Source organism: Hipposideros armiger, unplaced genomic scaffold, assembly GCF_001890085.2.
Source record: "Hipposideros armiger isolate ML-2016 unplaced genomic scaffold, ASM189008v1 scaffold_132, whole genome shotgun sequence".
Lineage (NCBI taxonomy): Eukaryota > Metazoa > Chordata > Mammalia > Chiroptera > Hipposideridae > Hipposideros > Hipposideros armiger.
The window spans coordinates 861,990-883,323 of NW_017731482.1; the positions used below are offsets into that span (position 1 = coordinate 861,990).

The 21,334-nt window shown below is 55.7% G+C and overlaps 2 protein-coding genes across 7 annotated transcripts in view; one reads left to right on the forward strand and one right to left on the reverse strand.

The window, feature by feature from the left end:
• The window catches only part of RELT (RELT TNF receptor), a 14,434-nt gene extending 4,033 nt beyond the window's left edge, over positions 1 to 10,401 (forward strand). Inside the window, exons 1-11 of one of the 2 annotated variants that reach the window (XM_019649316.1) lie at positions 789 to 952; positions 2,883 to 2,965; positions 3,999 to 4,073; positions 4,190 to 4,356; positions 4,566 to 4,645; positions 5,384 to 5,641; positions 7,546 to 7,626; positions 7,918 to 7,999; positions 8,173 to 8,430; positions 8,864 to 9,062; positions 9,221 to 10,401. In XM_019649316.1, the coding sequence (XP_019504861.1) occupies positions 850 to 952; positions 2,883 to 2,965; positions 3,999 to 4,073; positions 4,190 to 4,356; positions 4,566 to 4,645; positions 5,384 to 5,641; positions 7,546 to 7,626; positions 7,918 to 7,999; positions 8,173 to 8,430; positions 8,864 to 9,062; positions 9,221 to 9,268 (1,434 nt within the window). In that variant the 5' untranslated portion in view covers positions 789 to 849 and the 3' untranslated portion in view covers positions 9,269 to 10,401. Of the gene's footprint in view, positions 1 to 788; positions 953 to 2,882; positions 2,966 to 3,998; positions 4,074 to 4,189; positions 4,357 to 4,565; positions 4,646 to 5,383; positions 5,642 to 7,545; positions 7,627 to 7,917; positions 8,000 to 8,172; positions 8,431 to 8,863; positions 9,063 to 9,220 lie in introns of those variants that run through there. The other variant, XM_019649317.1, reaches the window with a different exon arrangement.
• A 3,728-nt stretch (positions 10,402 to 14,129) lies between these two features.
• Positions 14,130 to 21,334, reverse strand: part of FAM168A (family with sequence similarity 168 member A) — a 215,050-nt gene continuing 207,845 nt past the window's right edge. For all 5 annotated transcript variants that reach the window (XM_019649356.1, XM_019649355.1, XM_019649359.1 and 2 more), the window contains 2 exons: positions 20,119 to 20,249; positions 14,130 to 19,394 (listed from right to left, as the gene is read on the reverse strand). In XM_019649356.1, the coding sequence (XP_019504901.1) occupies positions 20,137 to 20,249 (113 nt within the window). In that variant the 3' untranslated portion in view covers positions 14,130 to 19,394; positions 20,119 to 20,136. The remainder of the gene's footprint in view (positions 19,395 to 20,118; positions 20,250 to 21,334) is intronic.

The window sequence follows — 21,334 nt, forward strand, 5'->3', positions numbered from 1 at the left end:
AGGGGGGGTGGAGTCGGGGGGCAAATAATAAACAGGCAAGCAAACACTTAATTACCTGCCTGGGCAGGAGGTGTCTCCGGAAAGAAGGGGCAATGGGGAGCTCCCACGACCTACTTTAGGCTCATGAGCTCATTTAAACCTCCCAACAGCCTTGCCTTGGGAGATAAATAGTCCCAGCTGCAGATGAGGAAACTGAGACACAATCAGGTGACGCAGGGGCACCGGGCTCGGGTCCCTCAGGGAGTTGGTGGGGCCCCAGGCTAGGAGGCTTTCTTCAGGGAGGAGTGGCCTCTAAGCTCACTTTCTTCTGGGCCCCATGGGGCTCTACTGTGCCAGAAGCACAGGGACAGAAGAGGTGGCTCTGTGGGCTGAGAGCACTGTCCTTCTCCAGGCCTTGGCCTGCCCATGTGACAGCTCCTCTCTAGGAAGTCCTCAGGAGGTGCCTGCTTTGGGAGGTCACTGCCCAGCCTTCGGGACAAGGTGGGGTGGGGGTGATCTTTCCCAGACCCCCACCCAGACAAGGGGCTTTGGTCTGAACTTGCTTTTTGGTGGAGGTTCCCAGTATCAGGGCTTAGATGCTAGAGGCCTAGTGGGGAAGAGAGTGCAGAGAGGGAGGCCAGAGCAGCAGGTGTGTGTCCATGTGCGCACACAGGCTTCTGGGTGGCTGGCCAGCGGCTGCTGACTGGGCAGGCCCATTGGAAGGGGGGCTCAGTCTGGGCTGAGAGTGGGGGCCGGGGGAGCGGCTGTAAGCAGAGACATGGGGGCCAGACTGGAGTAAATGCTGGTTTGGGGTAATGAGAAGGCACGTAATTAGAAGGCGGCAGGGCGCTAGGCAGCAAGTGTCTGTGAATGTACCTGAGTGGGTGGGTCCTCACTGGCTTTGAGTCTGGGCCTTTGGACCCCCATTTTGCTCCTGGAAGTCTCAAGATCACAGCTCCCTATCTGTCTGGAGGTGAGCAGCTTCACAGCCCTTCCTATGGGCCCAGGTCACCCAGCAGGTGCCAGCCAGGGCCAGCGGGTGGGACAGGGGCTGCCTCCTCCGTGGCTGTTACATTTCACCTCAGCCCCAGTCCTCTGGGCCCACCCCAGGGACATGGAGGGGTGCTGGGTCGGAGACTGGGCAGGGCTTTGGGGCCAGCCTGAGGACTTGGGGGCTCATGGGCAGGTCTGTGGGTTAGATCCCGTGAAGAACGGGAGGAGGGTGGGAGGAAATGGGCTTGAATGGGAGCTGGGCCCGGGCAGGGGTAAGGTTCACTCTGGGGCAGAAACTGGAAAGGAAGACTTGTGACCAAGTTAGAGGAGGGGAAGGTGGGGGGATGGGTCAGGGGATGCCACCTGTTGAGTGCTGACTGCCAGGGCGCAGCCTTCACTCTGTGGCCTGACATTCTGTTCCAGGTTTCCCCTTTAGCTGGCCTTGGGCCGAGAGCCACTGCCAGTGACCTGGAGAGTCCTGTGGTGTGACCACTGCTCCTCCCCCTCCCCTGTGGGGTAACTCAAGCCCCTGGCCTGCTGAGGTCTGTGCCGGGGCAGGCCGTCCAGCAAGGGTGGATCAGTTTCCTCTGCCTCCTCTTCCAGGTGGGAAGCTTGGGCCACCTATAGGCCGAGGGCTCTCATGTGACCTGGGTTTACTGCAGGCAGCATTTCTTCTGAGGAACTTGGCATCAGACCTCTTGGGGCTCCAGGGAGTGTCCCCTCACTCTGCTGGGGGCCCTGGGCCAGTGACTTGGCTCTCCGAGACTGCCCCTCTGGGTTCAGAAGCTGTGCACAGCCTGTGGCTGAGGCTGGATATATATCACTTCTGTTGCCCTCCTGAGCCTGAAGCCAGGCCTCCTGAAAATGTGTCGCTGTGGAGCTCCCTTGTTTTACTACAGTCCTTTTGTTGTCTCATCCCGAGTCCTCCTTTTTGCTGGTTCCGCCTTGTCCCCTGGCTGTAGGCTTTTCTCCAGAGGAGGCCACATTCTGAGCCTGGGGGCTAACCAAGCCTCAGGCAGTGCCCAGCTCAGAGGGACACTGTTCATATGTTGGCCATCCAGCTACCCTGGGGTGTGAGCTCCCAAGGACAGGGACACTGCCCGTCTTCTTCATGTTATTTCCTGTGCCTGGCACACAATAGGTGTCCAAGAGAGGCTGGGAGACTGGCCACCATAATCACCTCCCAGGACCTCCCCCAGGTCTGACCCTGGCCCAGAAGATGCAGTCACTCATCCCAGCCCTCCGTGGAGAATGTGGCCGGGTGTGTGTAGACAGTGGGACACACGGGAAGACCAGGATAGTGATGGGGTTGAGGGGGGACACACAGGAGCTTTGGGGACCAGATCCAGCTTTGGAGAAAGGGAGGTCTAGAGAAGCTTCCAGAAAGAGGCCTTTGTGTTGGACTTTGAAAGGTGAGGAGAAGAACCTTCTGTGGAGCAGGAACGGCAAGAGTGAAGGGAGAGGAGCAGGAGAGGTGGGCATGCTCGCGGCCTGCCGGCTGTGAGCCTGGGAGGTGGGGAGTGCCAGCTCCCTCGTCCCCCATCCCCAGGGAGGCAGCCGTAAGTTTCCTTCCTCCAGGCTCCCCTGCTTCTGCCCCAGGGCACCTGGCTGTTTATGGAAGGGGAAGGAAGCCCTTCCTCCTACAGGAAGCCTCCCGAGACTGGCAGATCCCTCTACCCTCTTCCAGTCTGTTGCCCTGGGAGGCTGGCCCCAGATAGGGCACCCCCACATGTCAGGTTTTGGGGGGGCGGTGGCCGCAAGTATAGGCCAGGCCTCCCTGGTGCTCTGCCTGCCTGGCGGCACCTTGCGAACTCCCCATCCAGTGCTGCCCTGGAAGCAGTGCTGGGAGGACAACTGCCTGCCTGTGCCCACCTCCTGCTGAGCCCCCCCTCTGTCTTCGTCTGTCCTAGGCTGGGGACGGCAGGGCCTGAGGAGGAAGCTGAGGATGACGCTGAGGCCTCCCCCACACTGGGCCCTGTCCTGCCTCCTTGTGGTGAGTTGGAGATGGGTGGTGGGGATGCCGGAAGAGCCAAATCCTGAGCCCTGCGGCCAGGCCCGCAGAGGAGGTAGAGTAGAAATGCCACTCAGGAACCCCCATGACGGGCTGGGGTGCTAGGGTTGGTTACTCAGCTCTTCCTGTGAGGCAGTCTGACCCTGGCCCATACCGTTCCTGGTTCGGGAGGACTCCCAGCGCTTGGCAGGTGCTGGAAGCCAGGTCTGGGGGCCTGGAGCCTGAGGAGATCCCCCAAGCCTCCTGTGTACCATTCCCTCTGCTCTCAGCGCAGCTGGCTCTACTCTGTGTCTGCTACCCACAAGCTGGGGCAAAACCAGAGGACCAGGGGTCTCCCCGCAGCCGGAGGGAATCGGGGCAGACAGTTCACCCCTGGAATGGGAGGCAGAGGGAGATCCCCGTGGAATGCGCTGGGGGCGCAAATTGAGAAGACCCTCCCCTTGGGATGCTTTATGCCCTGTCTGGGTGCAGGGGTAATGATCAGGCTGGCCTTGTGTCGTGGCGGGGGGTGGGGTCACCGAGGAGCACACGGCCCTGGAGACGAAGCTGAGGGCCCAGAGTTGGGTGCACCAGCTGCAGACTTGGCTCCAGGGATCATAACGACATGCCCAGCTGTGGTGGGGGGAGGGGGGGCGCGACAAACTTGAGAGAGGAATTCGGAAGCATTTCCTCCTCCTCCTCCTCCTCCTCCTGGAGGGTGAAAAGGGTGTGACTCAGAAACCCAAGGGTTTGAGGTCCTGATTGGGCCCTGTCTGGAGCTTCCCAGCACTTTCCAGAAGGAGATGTGGCTGTCTCCCTACCTAGGCCATGCAGCAGGTCTGGGACAAGCAGGCTTTACTTGCAGCATGAGGGATTGAGGTCAGATCATAGGGTATCCCTGAAGCCTGGGAGAGTGGCCCTGTGTGGTTTGTGGTCCCCACTCCTGGGGCATTAGGAAGTGGGTGGTAGATAGACAGCCCCAGAGACGCCATGGCTTCCTGCCCTCTCAAGTGTGCCCTGCCTGCTGTTCCTCCAGGTGCTGCCCTGGCCTCTGGCCACACCAACATCCACGACCCTTTGGCAGTGCCCGCCCGGGGAGGAGCCCAACTTGGTGAGCTCACCCTGCCCTTCTGCCCTGTCCTGGGAAGACTCTTGAGGGCCGGGGCGGGTTTCCCAGGGACCTCAGGCCTGGCTCCTGGCTTCGTTCTCACCCTTTCCCTTCCACAGGACCCGGGGCAGGGCACATTATGCAGGTCCTGCCCCCCGGGCACCTTCTCAGCCTCGTGGGGCTCTGGCCCATGCCAGCCCCACTCGCGCTGCAGCCCTCGAGGGAGGCTGGAGGCCCAGGCGGGTACAGTGACTCGAGACACACTATGTGGAGACTGCCAGCCTGGGTGAGCCACGGGGTGGGGCGTGGGGGCTCATGCCATGTGGCCAGGACTCTGGATCCTGGGTCCCAGCCTCACCCAGCCCCTGAGCAGGCCTCAGGCCTCCCATCTGTAACATGGGACGGACCAGTGTGGGTGCCCAGTAGGAAGGAGGAGTCCAGCCTTCTTGAGGAAGATTCTGGGCCTCAGTGACGTCTTTTCCCCTCCCCCTGTAGGTGGTTTGCCCCTTCAGAGGTCACCCGTGTTCCCTGCCAGCCATGCACCCGGACAGCTCTGGGTACTCGCGGCTGTTATGGTGAGTGTCAGATGGGGCCTAGGACGGGTGGGGTGTGTGTGGGAGGGGCTCTGGTGAGCTTGAGCCCAGGGGCCCCCCCAGTGTCTGTCCGGGGCAGTTGGAGTCCTCATTCCATCATCCCACGGGAGGATCAACAGCCGGAGAGTGTCCAGCAGGACGTGGTCAGTTGTTCCACTGGCTGTGTCTTCCCACCTCATTTCTGGGTGGCAGAGACCACCTAGCAGGTGACAGCTACACCTGGAGGGCTCACGTCTTGACCCGTCCCCTGTCCTCATCCCCTCAAAGGCCCCCATGCAGATGGTGTGAGCATGCGCTCTTACACACAGACACACGCACCTCCTCTCACTGTTGTCAGTCACCTCCTGAGGGAACTAAGTCATGGACCAGGGCAGTGGGTTGGGGGGGGGGCAGGATCCAGTGTCCCTGTGCCCAAGCCTGTGCACAGGTGCCATCTGTTCACCCCTCTGACCCAGCATGAGGGGTGGGCAGGGTGCGGAGGGGCTGGCCATCCTGAGTCCTGAGGAGGCCTTGCTCAGGCCGGTGGATCAGATGGCCAGAAAGGAGAGGGTGAGGGTGAGTTGGCCTTTGCTTCCCCAACATGGTGGGAATTGGGTGGCTCTGGACACGTTAGCACCCCAACACACACACACACACTTATTAATGTGGGCCCTGGGCCTCTCTGCTTGTGTGTTTCTGCCTCTGTCTTGTCTCCATGCCTCCATCCTCCGTGGTGCTCAGAGCGGGGCCAGCGGGCCCGACGTGGTGTGGAGGTGGCAGCCGGGGCCGGCAGCACTGGGGAGACACAGCAGCCTGGGAACGGCACGCGGGCAGGCAGCCCCGAGGAGACGGCTGCCCAGTACGCGGTTATTGCCATCGTGCCTGTCTTCTGCCTCATGGGGCTGCTGGGCATCCTGGTGTGTAACCTGCTCAAGCGGAAGGGCTACCACTGCACAGCCCACAAGGACGTCGGGCCTGGCCCTGGAGGTGGAGGCAACGGTGAGGCCCGGCCTGGGGTCCCGGGCCAGCCCAGCTCAGCCTAGCTTGGGGGGCCTCCTGAGGGAACCTGCTTGGCCTGGAGGGTCTGACAGGGAGAGGCCTGTAGAGGGTAAACCTGGAAGGCTTCCTGGAAGTGCTGCACACGGGCCACAGAGGAGACATTGCAAATTGACAACGTGGAAGGAAGGATGAGGTGGCCCAAGGTGGCAACGGGGCAGAGCAAAGGCAGAGCAGGTCGTGGCTTTAGCGGGATTCCCCCGCCGAGTGAGGCCCTGCCTGCCATGGGGGTCTGGGCGCCTCAGGGCTACAATTGTGTGTGTGGTTCAAGGGTTGGACTGCCTTTTCCGTATCAGGTGACCTCTGACCTCTGGCCTGAAAGGCTGACGAGACAGCTGTCCTGGGCAGGCACCACTGCCCAGGCTTGAGTTTCTAGGCTGTGGTTTGAATTACGAGTCCTGAAACCAGAGGGAGAGCCGTGTTCCTCTTGCCCCCACCCCAAGGCCCTGGGCCTTCTTTTCTCCTCCCCACACCCCAGTATCCCCTGAAAGCCGTAGGGCAGGGGCCCTACACGCACGTACACTGCCCACAGGAAGGAGCCTTGTGGTCAAGATTGAAATGGCACCTCCTGTGCCAGTGCCCCAGGCTGCCAGCCCTTCCCAGCTCCTGACACTGAAGTCTGGAGGGGACAGGAGCTTTAGGCAGGCAGGAAAGGGGTAACTCAGGCCATCTCACCTGAGACTGCACTTGTTTTCCTAGCTTGGGACTAACTTTCACTGCTGGCTGCTGCCTAGGTACAAGTCCTAGGAGCTCTGTTTGCTGCTGATCCAGGACTGATCACATGGCCCATTTTTCATACCTTTGAAGTTTGGGCCCTAAGATGACCAAGGGCCCTCAGTTACACAAGGTCAGACAATTAAGTTGGCGAACTCATCCTAGAAAAACTGCTACATCATTGCTGAATATCACTACGGTCACCTTCGAAGTACTCCCCTTGGGAAGCTGTGCACCAACACCAGCTCCTAGTCCACCCTTCAAAGCAATTTTGGAACTCTTTTTCTGGAACAGCCATCAGAGCGGTCATCGCATTACCCTTGATGTCCTGAATGTCATCAAAATGTCTTCCTTTCAATATTTCCTTTATCTTCAGGTAAAGAAAGAAGTCATTGGGGGCCAGATCAGGTGAGTAGGGAGGGTGTTCCAATACAGTTATTTGTTTGCTGGCTAAAAACTCCCTCACAGACAGTGCCGTGTGAGCTGGTGCATTGTTGTGATGCAAGAGCCATGAATTGTTGGCGAAAAGTTCAGGTTGTCTAGCTTTTTCACGCAGCCTTTTTAGCACTTCCAAACAGTAAACTTGGTTAACTGTTTGTCCAGTTGGTACAAATTCATAATGAATAATCCCTCTGATATATAAAACAAGGTTAGCAACATTGTTGCCACAAGTTCGCCAACTGAATTGTCAGACCTTGTATAGACAGAGCGGTGTGCTGGGGAGTAATAGGCCTGGAATTGGCAGAATTTGCTGGAGTTGCTGGGAGCTCTTGGCAGAGAGGCAGCCCACAACTCCCTGAGGCTAAGGGGAGACAGCTCCAGAAGAATCTGCCTCCTCACCCCCACACTTACTCTGTAGTGACTGGAGTTCAGATGACTCTGAAACTACTAAGCACCTGGGGCTTTTGGGTGCAGGGAGCAATGATGCTGAGCAGTGAGGGTGATGATAATGGGGCTCCTCAGAGCTGTGGCCTGGAGCTTGTACATTAACACCCAGGCTCGGAGCCTGACTCTTGGGAAGGCTTTGGTGCGCCCTCTGCTGCCATATCCTGGTGTGGCTGGAGTCTGGAGTTCCACTGCCCCCCCCCCCCCCCATTGCCCCAGGATCATGGTCCTTCCCTTCTTTTCCCCAGGAATCAACCCTGCCTACAGGCTTGAGGATGCCAATGAGGACACCATAGGGGTCCTGGTGCGCCTGATCACGGAGAAGAAAGGTGAGGGGAAGCTCTGCCCATGCCTGTGCCCGGAGGCAGGCTTAGGGTCCGATCCTGCCCTGCTTTGCCCCTCCTGCCACGTCACCTTGGCCAGCCTGGCACTCTGACCAGTGTGGCTGCCCCTTTTCCTCCTGTTCTTGCCTCATGAGGAAGTCAGGGAGAGGAGGAAAAGGCATGTGACCCAGGCTAGAGGGGCTGGCGGGTAGGTAGGGGGATTTGTGCTGGGGCAGGGAGTCTGGGGGGAGTGTCCCTCATGGCCCAGAGCTGGGTTCTGACTGCAGTTGCCCACAGAGAATGCAGCAGCCCTGGAGGAGCTGCTGAAGGAGTACCACAGCACACAGCTGGTGCAGACCAGCCACGGGCCTGTGCCCAGGTGAGTGGGCAGGCGGGTGAGGAGGGCCAACGCCCAGATAATCAGCCCGCCTCCTGGGGACTCACCACTTGGGTATGTCCCCTCTCCTCTCACCCCAATTCCCTTTCACGACCTCCTCTGGTCTCCTGGGCCTGGCCTGCCCTAGTCACCGCTGCCACCTGTGCCCTCTACAGGCTGCCGCCCGGACGCCCCAGCACACCGCACGTCTGTCCGCACGGCCACCACCTCCACACTGTGCAGGGCCTAGCCTCACTCTCTGGCTCCTGCTGCTCCCGTTGTAGCCAGAAGAAGTGGCCCGAGGTGCTGCTGTCCCCTGAAGCTGCAGCTGCCACCACTCCCACTCCCAGACTCCTGCCTAACCCAACCAAGGCTCCCAAGGCCGGGGCCAAGGCAGGACGCCAGGGCGAGATCACCATCCTGTCTGTGGGCAGGTGAGATGGGCACAGATGCAGAAGGGTCAGGGAGAGCTGACAGCTGGGGGCGGGGGGCATGCAGGGCCCTAGGTTGAGCGCTGAGCACCTTGCTTAGTGACAGCCTCACCCTTCCTGGCCTCAGTGTGTGTCTCTGGGCAGTGGGGGTAACAGGGAGAAGTCCGTTGTGCCCAACTGCTGTCTCATTCAGAGCCCTTGGCCCCCCAGGGCAGGGTTCTGGCCCCTATGACACTTGGGGCCGCTCAGGCCAAGAGCCTGTCCACATGCAACCTAGAGTTGGGGGCATTGGGGACTGGTCTTGTGGGTGAGAGGGCACGGGAAAGGCTCAGGCTCTGATCCATGAACTTGCTGTGTGACCCTGGCAGGCGCTGCCTTCTCTACACCTGGGGTTCTCCCTCAAATGCAGGGATGCTTGTACCCCCTCTTCTCACAGGTTCCGCGTGGCCCGAATTCCTGAGCAGCGGACAAGTTCAGCGGCCTCAGAGGTGAAGACCATCACAGAGGCTGGGCCCTCCGGAGGAGATCTCACTGACTTCCCACAACCTGACCTCCCCACTGAGCAGCGGGCACTGCTGGGAAATGGTGGAAGTCATACTAAGTGGCCAAAGCCCCCACTAGAGAAGAAGGCTGAGGTGAGGGCCAGAGAGGGAAGGTGTCTGTGGGCGCCTGGGTCAACCCTGACTGCAGATGGGGCAGGAGTGGAGATGCAGGGGGGCCCTGGGCAGGTGCCACTTTCCTGGAGCCCAGAAGCCCCCTGACTCAGCTCTGACGCCTCATTCCTGTCCCCCAGGAGAACCGCTATGTGGTCCGGCTAAGTGAGAGCAACCTGGTCATCTGAGGGGCTGTCTTGTCTGAGGACACTGCAGCCCTGCCTGGGAGGTTCCGAAGGCTTCCCGCAGGAGGTACAGCTGCAGCTGGGCCTGTGATGATGGAGAAGCAATGGCCCAGCAGACAAAACAGCCAAGGCCCAGGCCTGGAGGTGGGAGTGTCCACCCCAGTGAGGAGGCAGGCCAGCTGGTAGGCGCCATGTACAGGAGCAGGTCAAAAGCCCCTCCCCTGTCCTTGCCACCCGGTTCCTTTCCTGCAGGATGTCCCTGACCCCGTGCCCGGGCCAGATCCTAGGATCGTCTGTACCATCAGGAGGCTAGGCCTGATGGTGGGGAGGGGCCCTGTTGGGCACCCCTGGCCCCACACCTTGGTATTTAGCCACTTCCTGCCTCTGAACAGGGCCCTAGTGCAGATGTACCTCCCCCTCCTCTTCCAGCAGGACCTGTAAAGGGCAGGGGCAACTAAATAACGTAGGCTGGGAGGCTGAGTTCTTGGGTTCTAACCCTGGGCAAGTCCCCGGCCATCACTGGGTCCCAGTTTTTCTGACTGTGAAGTCTCAGCGCCCAGGGCCTCTCCAGCTCCTTGCAGGCTCTGGGCTGGGTTGTGTTGAGGGAGAGCTTGGCTCCTTGCCACCCCTCCCCCTAATAGTTTTATCTGGCCCCATTATTTGCTGCTTCTAGGGCTTCCACCTTCAAGGCCCCCATGGGGCTGCCCATCCATGGCTCTGCCTAATAATGCATGTGCCTGTCCCCACATCCTGCTGTTTTTATTAAAATGGAAAAAAACAGACTTGACCTGGGTAGGGCTGTGGTACAAAGCCCCAGCCTGCCCAGCCACCCCCAAGATCTCAGGAACTTTGGGGTAGGGGTGTGTGACTGGCTGGAGAGGTACCTCTGGCCTAGGTGGTTTGTGTCCCTGTGGTGTTGGTGCGTCTTGTCCCCCAGCCTGGGCAGTGCGGGCGACTGCCCAGCCCGTCTCCATCCTGGCTCAGTAACCTGGTTATTTATGTGGAGCTGTGCAGGCAACAGGCCCCACTGCCATCCCCATTTCTCTTATTTATTTAAACTTTGCTGTTGTCCTGTTCTTGTGTATCCATCCCCATCCATTTGTTGAATAAAAGGTGGGAAAGTGGTGTCACGAGGAGCTTCTTTTTCCTGTGTCTCTTCCCAGGTCATCTGTCCATTCACACAAGAGCTATGTTAGGCACCGTGTGTGGGACAGGCCATCCCTCCCTCCCCTCAGTGCCTTCTCTTTGGCAGCAGGTGACATGTGGTCAGAAGAGGTTCCCTCACCCCATCTGGTTCTCACCAAAGCCCTAGAGGCAGTGCTATTCAACAAAAATATAGTGTGTGCCATGTATGTAATTTAAAATTTTCTACCAGCCACGTTTAAAAAAGTAAAAAGAAACAGGTGAACTTAATTTTAACGATATTAATCATGTATTTATTCTATTTAACCCAGTATATATCTAAAATATTTCCATTTCAACATAGTCTGTATAAAAAATATGAATGAGCCATTAACTTTTTTGCTTTGAAATCTAGTGTGTATTTTACACTTAAACCACATCTCATTATGAACTAGCATTTTTCAAGGGCTCGATGGCCACATGTGGCTAGTGGCTCCGGCATTGGACAGCACGGTTCTAGAGACAGTGGAGCCTGGAAGATGGATGGGGTAAGTAAGACACACTGAGGGCTGGAGAATGTGGAAGGGGAAACATGTTCCCCAGGAAGGGAACAGCATGTGCAAAGACATCAACAGAAATACGAGGAGACGGAGAGGCTGGAAGTACCTCTTGACTTAGGTGTGGAGATGGGTGGGGTGGGCAGAGAAGGCAGTCACCTGGGCTCTCAGAAGCCATTGGCCTTATGCCAGGGACACCAAGGAGCCTCTAAAGCATGTAGGAAGGGGAAAAGCATGATTGGTCAGCTTGCTCTTGGTGTGTGGAGAAGCTGCAGACGCAGGGGTTCCATAAGGAAGTTGCTGCAGACATCCAGGCAAGAGATGGGGGCCAGGCTGCATGGGTGATAGAACAGGTGGATCCAGGAGATTCCTAGGACCGCCAGGGCTTGGTAATGAGATGTAGGTCAAGGGACTAGGGACACCTGGGTCAGCTGGGTGGTAAAGAGCAGTCCTGGGGACACCTGTGACACAACCGTGTGGGGTGTCCTGAGGCATCTGGATGTGCAGGCCTGGCGCTCAGAAACAGATGTGGCCTACGGGAATATCTGCAAGCACGCAGGTGGGCATTCCTCCAGGACTGGACTGGGAGGGAACATGTTCCAGGGAGAGGGCTCAGGGCAGACCCCTGGGCTGCTCCAGGGCACCGCCAAGAAGGCGGAAGACCAGGAATGTGCAGTACCCTGAAGCCAGGGAAGGACGGGAGTGTGGGGAGCAGGGTCCAGGGAAGGACGGGAGTGTGGGGAGCAGGGTGTGTCACAAGGCCAGGTGCTGCTGAGGGGTCAGGAGGGATGCTGCGTCCCATGGCTAGTGGACACCAGGATGCGGCAGAAGTCATCCCAAGGGAGTGGTGAGAGCAGGGCCAGGTCTGAGTGGATTGAGCTCCCTGCAGAAACCTGACTGTGTGAGCGATAACTGGTAGGAATTTATAGACTCCAGTGAGAGAGGGTTTTTTAGTTAATTCTGGCTTCTTTTGGTGTTTGGTATGTGTTTTAAAGATGGAAGAGGGGACACATTTAAAAGCTAATGAGATCCAAGGAGAGGCTGAAGTACCAGCAAGTGACGTTTGATGGAACCTGGGGAGGTGTGGAAAGGGACTCCTGGGAGTCCCAGCTTCAGAGGTGGGACGCCATGGCAGGGGCCTGGCGTAGCAGCTGCAGAGGAAACTCCTGCCTTGAGATCCCACCTCTCCCAACTCTTGCCTTTCTAGGCCAGAGGCTTCTCTGGGGCTTCTCAGGTGGGCAGGCAGGAAAGGAAAGGCACCTCTGAGGACCTAGGAGACAAAGCGTCACCTGCTCTAGGAGAGCGGAAGGAAGGAGACGGAGAGGCTGGACATCAGGATTAATAATTTTCCAGAGCACCAAAGGTTGTCCAAGTCTAGGACAAGTGTCTGTAGTGGGGGCCTAGCTGGCATCAGCAGTGCACCGAAGGAAATGTTCCCTGGGGCTGCCAGGGTGCACACTGTCTCCCTATTGGCCAGCTGTATCTCAGGGGACGGCTTCTCAGTGTCCCCTCAGCCAACAACTCCATTTCACCCAGGACTTAGATGACACACTGGGATGAGGATAATGTGCGCTCTAGATGTCCTCTTGCCTGGGGCAAGGCACATGCAGATGCCAGCCAGGGTGGAGACGGGATGGGCTTCCCAGGCTGGCCAGGTAAGGGACACCTAGCTGAGGGTGCTGGCCCTGGGGTGATAAGCACTGCTCACATCCAGCACGCCCCCTCTAGTTTTCTGCTTGCTGGAAGGTAAGAGAAAGGTGTGGCCCTGGCCTCAGTTTCTTCACCTGTCCCTTAGGGTTGTTGAGGCCAACTCCCAAGTGGGATGAACGTAGGGATCGAGGTAGGGGTGTGTCTGATGCCCATGGCCTCTCAGGCTGAAGGTAGGCCCAGGCCACTGGCAGGGGTGGGAGCTGGAGGAGAGTGGAGCCCTGGGCTAACCACCCCTCACTCCACCCATACCCTTCCCCCCACGGGTCAGGATGGGGGTGCTGGGTCCCAGGTCTCCACCTCCCTGCTGGCTCCTGACCCTCAGCCCTACCCCTGTGACCTGGAGCCGAGTCCCTGGGGAGAAGCGCCTTTCTGCCCTGGAGAAACTGCTGTGACATAGCCAGGAACCACCTGTGGCCAGAGGTGCCCTCCCCTCCCACACTTGGCTGAGCTTTCTGCTGCAAGGGAGGGAGGACGAGTTTCATGTCAGGTGAGGAGGGAAACTGGGGAGGGTGCTATGGAGGCACAGCGTGTGATTTGGTGGAAAGGGTTGGAGTTAGGAGTCCTGTTTTAATTATAGCTCTAGGGTCAGCCAGGTGACTTAGCCTCTTTGGGCCCATTTTCTCTCCAGTTGAGGAGGCTGAAAACTTAGAGGCTGGGAGAGTAGGCTATAGAGGCCAGGCTCTGGGAGGGAATGGTGGCCGTGATGACCAGAGAGAGAAGCCTGGGCTTGGGCAGTGGCTTTCCCAGAGGGGAGATGATGTTTAGGATGTAAGACAGCATTTGCTGACCATTTAGATGGAGACCACACGCCTTCCCTTGACTGTCATTTAGTGAGTACAAATTGCCAAGCCTGTCCCTTGGTTTCCCACCTGACAAATGTACCCTTTAAGCAAACTCAGGCATTGCTGCCTCTGGGGTGGGCAGGACGTGGGGCTCACAGCTCCATCACCTTGGTCCAGGTACTTGGCGTCCTTCGCTGCCCCCTCTTGAGGACAGGGCTCATTTACTATCATGCTGTGAGGGTTATGAGTTACAGAGCACAAAGCGCAGTGCCAGCCGTAAGGCGGGCTCTCGGTAGACTTTAGCCGTCATCATTCACGGCCTCCCTGTCTCCCACAGTCCAGGTGCCGATGGCCAATTCCCAGGCCCCTCAGCTGTGAGTCCCAGGGAAGCCCCGTTATGCCTTTGGGGAGATGCAGCACACGTGTTACCGGACTGGTGAAAACAAGCTTAGACTCAATTGGGAGAAACCCAGGGGACTCACTGGCCCAGGAGCTGGTCTGTATTCCTCTCTCGTCCCAAAAACCACTAGTCTGGTCACCCCAGACTTTTTTTTTTTGGAAACTTTTTTTAATAGTTATTGAATGTTCTACAGCTTACAGTAAATATCATAGTTACAAATTCTTGGCTTCAATCTTTCAGAGTGATCACTATCTGATCTTCAGAACAAAATGAAACAAAAACCCAAAAGAATCCAAAACAACAAAACAAATCCAGCTTTACACTTCATACACACAAGCGAGGCCATGGGGCTTTCCAATCTTTACACTCCAGGCTGTGTTTTCAAAACACCTATAAGTTCTTTGATCAAACTACTTGGAAGACACTGTCAAAGGTTTATTATTATTATTTTAAATGTTTTTCCTTTTAAAATGTGAGTTCCAATAAAATTTAAAAATTAGATTCCAACCTGTAGATTAAAATGAATTAAAAAATACAAAATCATATACAACACTCTCACAGGGATGTTACATGCCATGAGAACAGGTTTCTGTCATGTGATATGAAACAGGGATGCAGATGCCTTTTAGTCAGGAGAGGGGGACAGGCCCGCGGGCCTTTGAAGGTTACAAACAACTCCACGTTGCTAGAGGCCTGGGCTTGCCTCCCCCGTAAGGAGAAGCGTGAGTCCCACCGCAGATCCAGACAATCTGGCTGACCCAAGAAGGTGGTCTCTGGGCAGTCTCCCTCTTTCCAATTCTCAGGCTTGAGGAGGAAGGCTGCAGCCTCGAGATGCTGGTCTTAAGCTCAAAGACGATTTCACCCATTTGACTTCTATCGGCTGGTACTTATCTGCAAAGCTGTTACCTCTGTTCTCTTCAAGAAGGAAAATATCCCTCTACCAGGAGCTGGAATGGGTAGAGGGCCTCAAACCGCCACGGCAAGGAGCCCAGGGACCACGGAAGCAGCCACAGGAAAGCAGGAGCTCGTTTCCTTTCAGGCTGTGGCCGGCAGTCCTAACTCCTGGGTTCTTTCTCACTTGGCCACTGGACTGGACTCAACAGCATGCAAGATAGAAAACACCCACTGAAGAAACTGAGGGAGTGGGACCCAAGTCTGGCTCAGGCAAGGTTGGCTATGGAATGTTGAAGCTGGCCTGCCAGAAATTTTGAAGGCGGGGCCCTGGAACTATGTAATGCCTAATTTCAGCAATGAGTTTTCTAGGAGAAACATGGACAGGTAAAGGACAAATCCTGCAGCCAGCCTGGAATGCCCACAGGAGGCTGTGCTCTCAGAGGCTCACCTAGAATCTGATGTTGGCCTGGCTGTTTCCTCCGCTGTGGCCCCACTTTCGGAGGTGGGTTGGGCATGGACCCCCCTAGGGCTGCACACCAGCATAGAGCCTGTTTCCCACCTGCCCACTCCACTGCCTGACCCAACCCCGCTCCAGATTTCTAAGTTTGGCAAGTGGCTGGAGATAAATGTGGTAGAATACAGGATGGAAAAGCAGAGTGCCACATACTTTCAATTGCAATTGAGAAACGCCAGGGTGACATCTGAATGATTAGTCAGTGTTGGGACCAAGACCAAGACCCACACCTTCTAGGCCCTCCATCTCTGGTCGGAGCCGAGCTGAGGAATCTAATATGAGGGCTCCAGGCTAAGCCAGCGCCTCGCTGAGTCTGGCCAAGTCCTGTCTGCACGATGACACCAGCACTTGGTGAACAAGGGGCCTGCCCTACGTTATGCCCTATGTGATTCATTTCTGAAGTCACTCAGAAAAAAGCAAGCCCCTCCAAAGAAGCACGCCCAGATTCTGGGAGATACCTCAAATTTGGAACAATTTGGGTGGCCAGAGGTGAGAGTTGGGATAAGGAGTAAGGACTGTGTACTCTCTCCAGGTCCTGGTCCTCACTCATGGGGTCGACAGGCAGCCATCCATTCTTCAAGCCTGCCACTCAGACCCAACAGGTGCCAGCAGACAGAGCAGAGGGTTGGAAGAGCTCAAATCTCGGTTCTTTCTCATATGAGCTCTGTGACTTTTGGCAAGTCTCTTAAGCCTTCTGAGACTTAGTTTTTTCCATCTATAAAATGGGTATTTTGGCAATCAATGTCAAAGTACTACTTTGTACCCGAAAAACACTCTGGACAGGTGTGTGTGTGTCCTTGTTCAATATTTAGGGGTATCATTTAGGGTCATCTCCAGGAGGGGGGGGGAAGAGAGAGCGGTGAGAGAGACGAGAGAGAGAGAGAGAGATTTCATTTGTCTCATGGGGGAAAATATTAATTTTTCAACATGTAGCAGATTGTTTTAGGCTCTCACCACTTGGGGGCACTCCAGCTTCCTAGGCCCCAGGCTAATGAGGGGGAGTAAAGTAGAAGTGGGGCAAAGTGAGGAGGTTGGCTGGTGACTGGAACCACCTATACCCCTAGCCCTGGCCACCAAGCTTGTGGTACTGGGAGAGGGGGTGGGGAGAAGAGTTTGCATGCGGAGGCCAGCACTGCAGCTCACTGTCCTGTTGGCACACCCTTGTCCTCTCTGACTTGCTGGCTTTCCTATAATGACAGGACCCTTCCAGCTCTGACTTATCCAGCTTGACCACTGGGCCATCCACTACCTTTGGTTGATGCCTAAGGTACCTGTGACACCTGTGAGCTACCAGGTGTGCTTGCCCTATCAGAGGCACACTGCTGCCCCAGCTCTCCTGGCTCAGTCCCTTTGCAATGACGCCCCAAGCTTGGCCAGGCTTGTGGATCTCCATCAAAGCAAGAGGGTGAGGACAGCTGAACTGGGGTTCTGGAGCTCATACTGAAAAAGGGGTGATGGGCCTGGGCTCTTCCAGACCACTGCCTTTCCGGGCCTTGTTTAAGCCTTGGGGCCTGTCTTTGATCTTGAATTACATACTAGGGCTGAGAGAGGGTGCAGGGCGTAGACTCTTCAGTCCACAAGCCTGTGTACGGAGGCAGACTGGAGGGAAAGAGCAGACACACTGGGATTCTGCCCCTTATGAGCGAGTCTCTGCTTTAAGTCTGTTTCCTGATGGATCCAATGGGAGGAATAATCTATTGCGCAGGGTTAATAAATCAGAGGGTGGATGTGAAATTGCTTTGCAAGGTACTAGATGCTAGTTTTTACTTACTGGTGTAGAAAGAACAGAGTAACAAGGTCATTCCTAGCTCTCCTCTTTCCCCCTTCTCTCAGTGGTTCTACTCTAGCCCATCTGGAGGCGACAGGATTCAGGGAAGCCTGTCAGGATACCGGCGCTCTGCTTGCTTTGGGCAAGTTCGTTCTAAAGCCAGTTTCCTCACTTGTCGGATGGGTGTAATAACATAGCCTGTCTCTCTCTCTCTCTCTCTCAGGGCCAGTAAATTAAAGGCTGTGAAATGCTCTAAAATCTGTGAAGCACCTGACAAATGCAAAGGTTTCCTATTATCATCATTATTGTTTTGGCATTTTCCAAACATGTATGACATAATCTAAAACACCCTTCACCCACCCTTACAAAACCAGAGAGTGGGAGGATGTACTTGCAAAAAATGGATTAACACTGGAAAACTTGGTTGTTTTAAAGAGAAACCTCTTCAGCACCCCAGAATACACCATTTAGAATAGCTGGGCTCCTCCTTACTGGTCCTTCAGATCTCTAGAAGGCCCAGAAGGTGGGCCCCACAACTCCTGGCTCTGCGCTGAGGATGCTGAAGGGCTTTCCCCTCCTGGGGACGGCCAGTCGGCCTCTGAGGTCCTGGCCCAAGGGTTCCTGGTGTTTTGCTCCTTTAGGGAGACATGGGAGGTAGGGGTATGGGTATTTAAAATGAAAAGTTATTAAAAGATCCAGATATTATCAATGACCCCGTTTTGTACAGTAAACTGTTCCTACCCCACTAGAGAGGCTGCTGGCCCAGCCCAGTGCTGGGTGCAGGGGGCAGCACTCAGCATGTGACCCCTGGTCTCCTGGGCCTCATCCTCAGCTTCCTTTTCTCTCAGGGTGAAAGTTCCAGATGTCTCCACAGAATTCCCAAATGCTATTTCTTCATTTGCAATTTCTGTTCCTGCCTGCTGCCCCCATGTGACCTCTACCCAATCTTCAATCCCCCGCCTTTGGAGTCCATGGGAGAAAAGAGCAGAAGCAAAAGCCCAGATACTGTTCCAGGGCCCACCAGCTGTGGGCACTGCTGACTTAATTTCTACAAAACTAAGCCCATCCATTCCTAGGTAAATTTTTGTGGGCAACATGCCCCTAGGTAGGAAGGCTGCATTTAATGTTGATTTACTATGAGGTCTAGGGAAGGCCTTTCCTCTCTGGGCCTCAGCTTCCTCATCTGTCAAATAGGGGAATGGATGAGATGATTGCTAAGGTCCCTTCAGTTCCATGAGTCTATGAAATGTTTATTGCTATTGCTTTTCCTTCACTATCCTGCCCTTCAGAGCCACCAGCACCCACCTGGAATGTGGTTCCTTCACTTTGGCCGCGAATGGCAAAAGGTAACCAAGAGCCTGGCCTGCCTGCCAGTGCCAGGGACAGATGGGTGAGCCCTGGCACCAGGAAGGGCAGAGGGAAGGGAGAGAAACGCCATAGGTTCCCGCTCTAATCAGGAGGTAGCTCCTCATCAGAGTGGGTCCATGAGGGCTCAGAGGCCAAGGTCTGGAATACACAAGGGCACCTGGCCTTCCAAGGCTCTGGGAAGCTGGGATCCCACTACCCTGCAGGTCTGAGGCCTGGTATGAGGTCAAAATTGCCTTCTGAGGAAGTGCCAGGTCAGGTTACATTACTGTGCAAATCAGAGGTCTAGGCCCAGACAATCCGGCGGAGACCTTGCAAACCAAAGCCAGCAGGCAAGCACCTCTCCCCCGATTTCCCTCCCCAGTGCCCCACCCCCCACCCCACCCAAGTTCTCCCAAAGAAAGAATCTGGTTTTCCCAGGTTCTCACCTGGGGTGTTAAGCTGCTATGAACACTCCTACCTAATCAGGTGGTTTTGTTCTTGGTCTGTTGCTATGGTTCTCAGAAGACATTTCATTTGTGTCAGGACATGTAATGTCCTAAACTAATTTTGCTTGAGAAAAATCAAAGAAACAATCCCCCAGAGATGTGGCCTGCTCAACAGCTCTGAGTTCCCACCCTGGACCCGAGGGCCACATGTTACGCTCTGCTAAGGAAATCATGCCTTCAGCTGAACCATTGCAATAAACCCCACTCTACCTGCCAGGAGACTGGGATCCCTGGGGCTGGACGCCTGGGGAGGGAAGGAAGAAGAGCAGAGAGGATGTGACTGGTCAGGTAGGAGGAGGGGGCAGAGCTGGACGGGCAGTGGCCAAGAGGCGGCAAGTGGGCAGAGGCAGGAGATCAGAAGCAGCAGCTTTTACATAAAACAAAAATCAAAACCAAAACCGTTAAAGACGCATAAAGTGACCCTTGCACTTCCGTGGTCTCTTCTTGCGAATAGAGGTGGTGCTGCCAGGGGGCCGCTCCAGCACCTGTGTAAGACGTGAGGGGTTGCATACAATGTGTGACTCCAGACCTGGGGGCGGAAGGGGAAGCCGTTAGTGACAGTGATGTTCCCAAGGCCACTTCAGGAAGCCGCCGGACCCCCTCCCCTCACTAGGGAGCCCTCCGTGCCTTCCCAGTGAAGCCGCCTGCTTCCTGTCCAGGGCAGAGACCTCCCGGAGGAGACGGAGGGCGGGGGGCTGAGGAGGTAGGTAGGGCAGAGGTTTGCAAACTGATAGCCCTGGTGGCCTGTGGTTCATTGGCACTGTCTCAGGAGTTGCCATGGACAGTGAGGAAGCGGATGCTGGGGGGTGGCCTGAGGTCTCCACCTGGTCCCAGTCACAGCCAACATCTGACTGAGGTGAGATTTCCTTTGCAGGATGCATCCCACGGTTAAAAGAAGTCTGAAGGCTGTACAGTAAAGAGCATAGAATTCAGCACTAGAGGACTGGAGTTCAAGTCCCAGCTTCAATTTTACTGGTTAAGTGATGCTGAACGATATTTATGTGTACAACAGTGCTAATCATCCTTACCGCACAGGGCTACTACTGTAAGGATTATGAGATAGCATGTAAACTACCTAGAATATATGTCAAGTGACAGCTATTGTTGAGAGCGACATTACTGAACTTGGAGCAGGAAAGTAACTGGTAACTAACTGCCCCATGGACACCTGTGCTTCCAAACAAGCCCGGGGCCTTGAAGCAGCTCCCGTACTTAGTCGCCCTCCTACCTCTCCCACCCTGGGCCCCACTCACTTGGATGGGCTGCAGGCTTTACCAGTGCGGGGGCACATAGCTGTACGCAGGGGTCCCTTGGGCCCTGTATGTTGGCATGGAGACAGGGTGTGCCCCAATCGCAGTGTGCTGGGGTGCAGTCAGCAGGGTTCCTGAGCATCCAAAGAGAAGAGTAAAGCTGATGAGCTGTCCCAGGATGCTGGGACGAAGAGGATGAAGCCCGTCTTTCATATGGCTGCTCCCCATCTGCCCATGAACTGCCGCTGGCCCTTCCCACTCTGCCAGGTTTCGCCTTAGAGAAAGGTCTGATGCTCCACGGCAGAGTCACTCACTCTTCTCCAGTGGCCTCCCTTCACTCTTCTTTGTATGCTCCTCTCTCATTGCAAATGTCATAGCGAGTGGTTTATGTGGTCATTTCCCACCAACTAGCTGTTCCTAAGGGCAGGGCGTTAGTCTGATCTATTGGTAACTGGTCCCCAGGACCTGAACGACAAGGATGGCACCAAATGGATATTCAATAGGTCCCTGACATGGTCTGAGGATATGAGAGCCCTCAACAACCCCTTCCATTGAGGGCAGAGTAAAATCCCAAACTCCCACCTCTTGCCTAGTCGACCCCTTGTACTCCCTTGTCCCTCAGAAGGTGACCCAGCTGATTCTTTGAAAGTTAGGGGTCTAAAGGTCATTCATAGTCCTCGTCTTCTCATGCTCTTCTTTGGAATATCAGCTCATCCAACAATTTCCCTAAACCTGCTCTTCCTCCTGTTTCTCTCCCATGCCCATCCTCAAGGTTCCCGAGGGGCAGGGCTCTCGTCTGGAGTAAGCCAGAAATGGAGAAGGGTCCCTCTGCACTCCCGCTTCTCCCATGCATTGCAATCAATGATCCGACAGGTCCTTAAGCTCCTGCCTGCTAAGTAACACTGTCCCATGACCTCCTTTCTGCAACCCTGCTGCTACCAGAGTCCTAGCATCACCATGTCTCCCCTAAAGTACAGCCTCTCCCCATCTAATCCTGCCTCCACCTTACAGCCTGAGAATGTTTAAACCGAGCCCCATCTCTCTCGTCTGCCTAAACCACTTTGCTAACACCCTGTTCCCTAAAGGCATTCTCTTTACCACTTTATCTTTGTCGACTACCTGAGCCACCCTTCCAGCTTCATATCCCTATTTTCTAAGTGCCTTGGACCGTTTCCATTTGGGGAATGTGCCATACTCATGTTCTTTCTGCCTGGGCTGC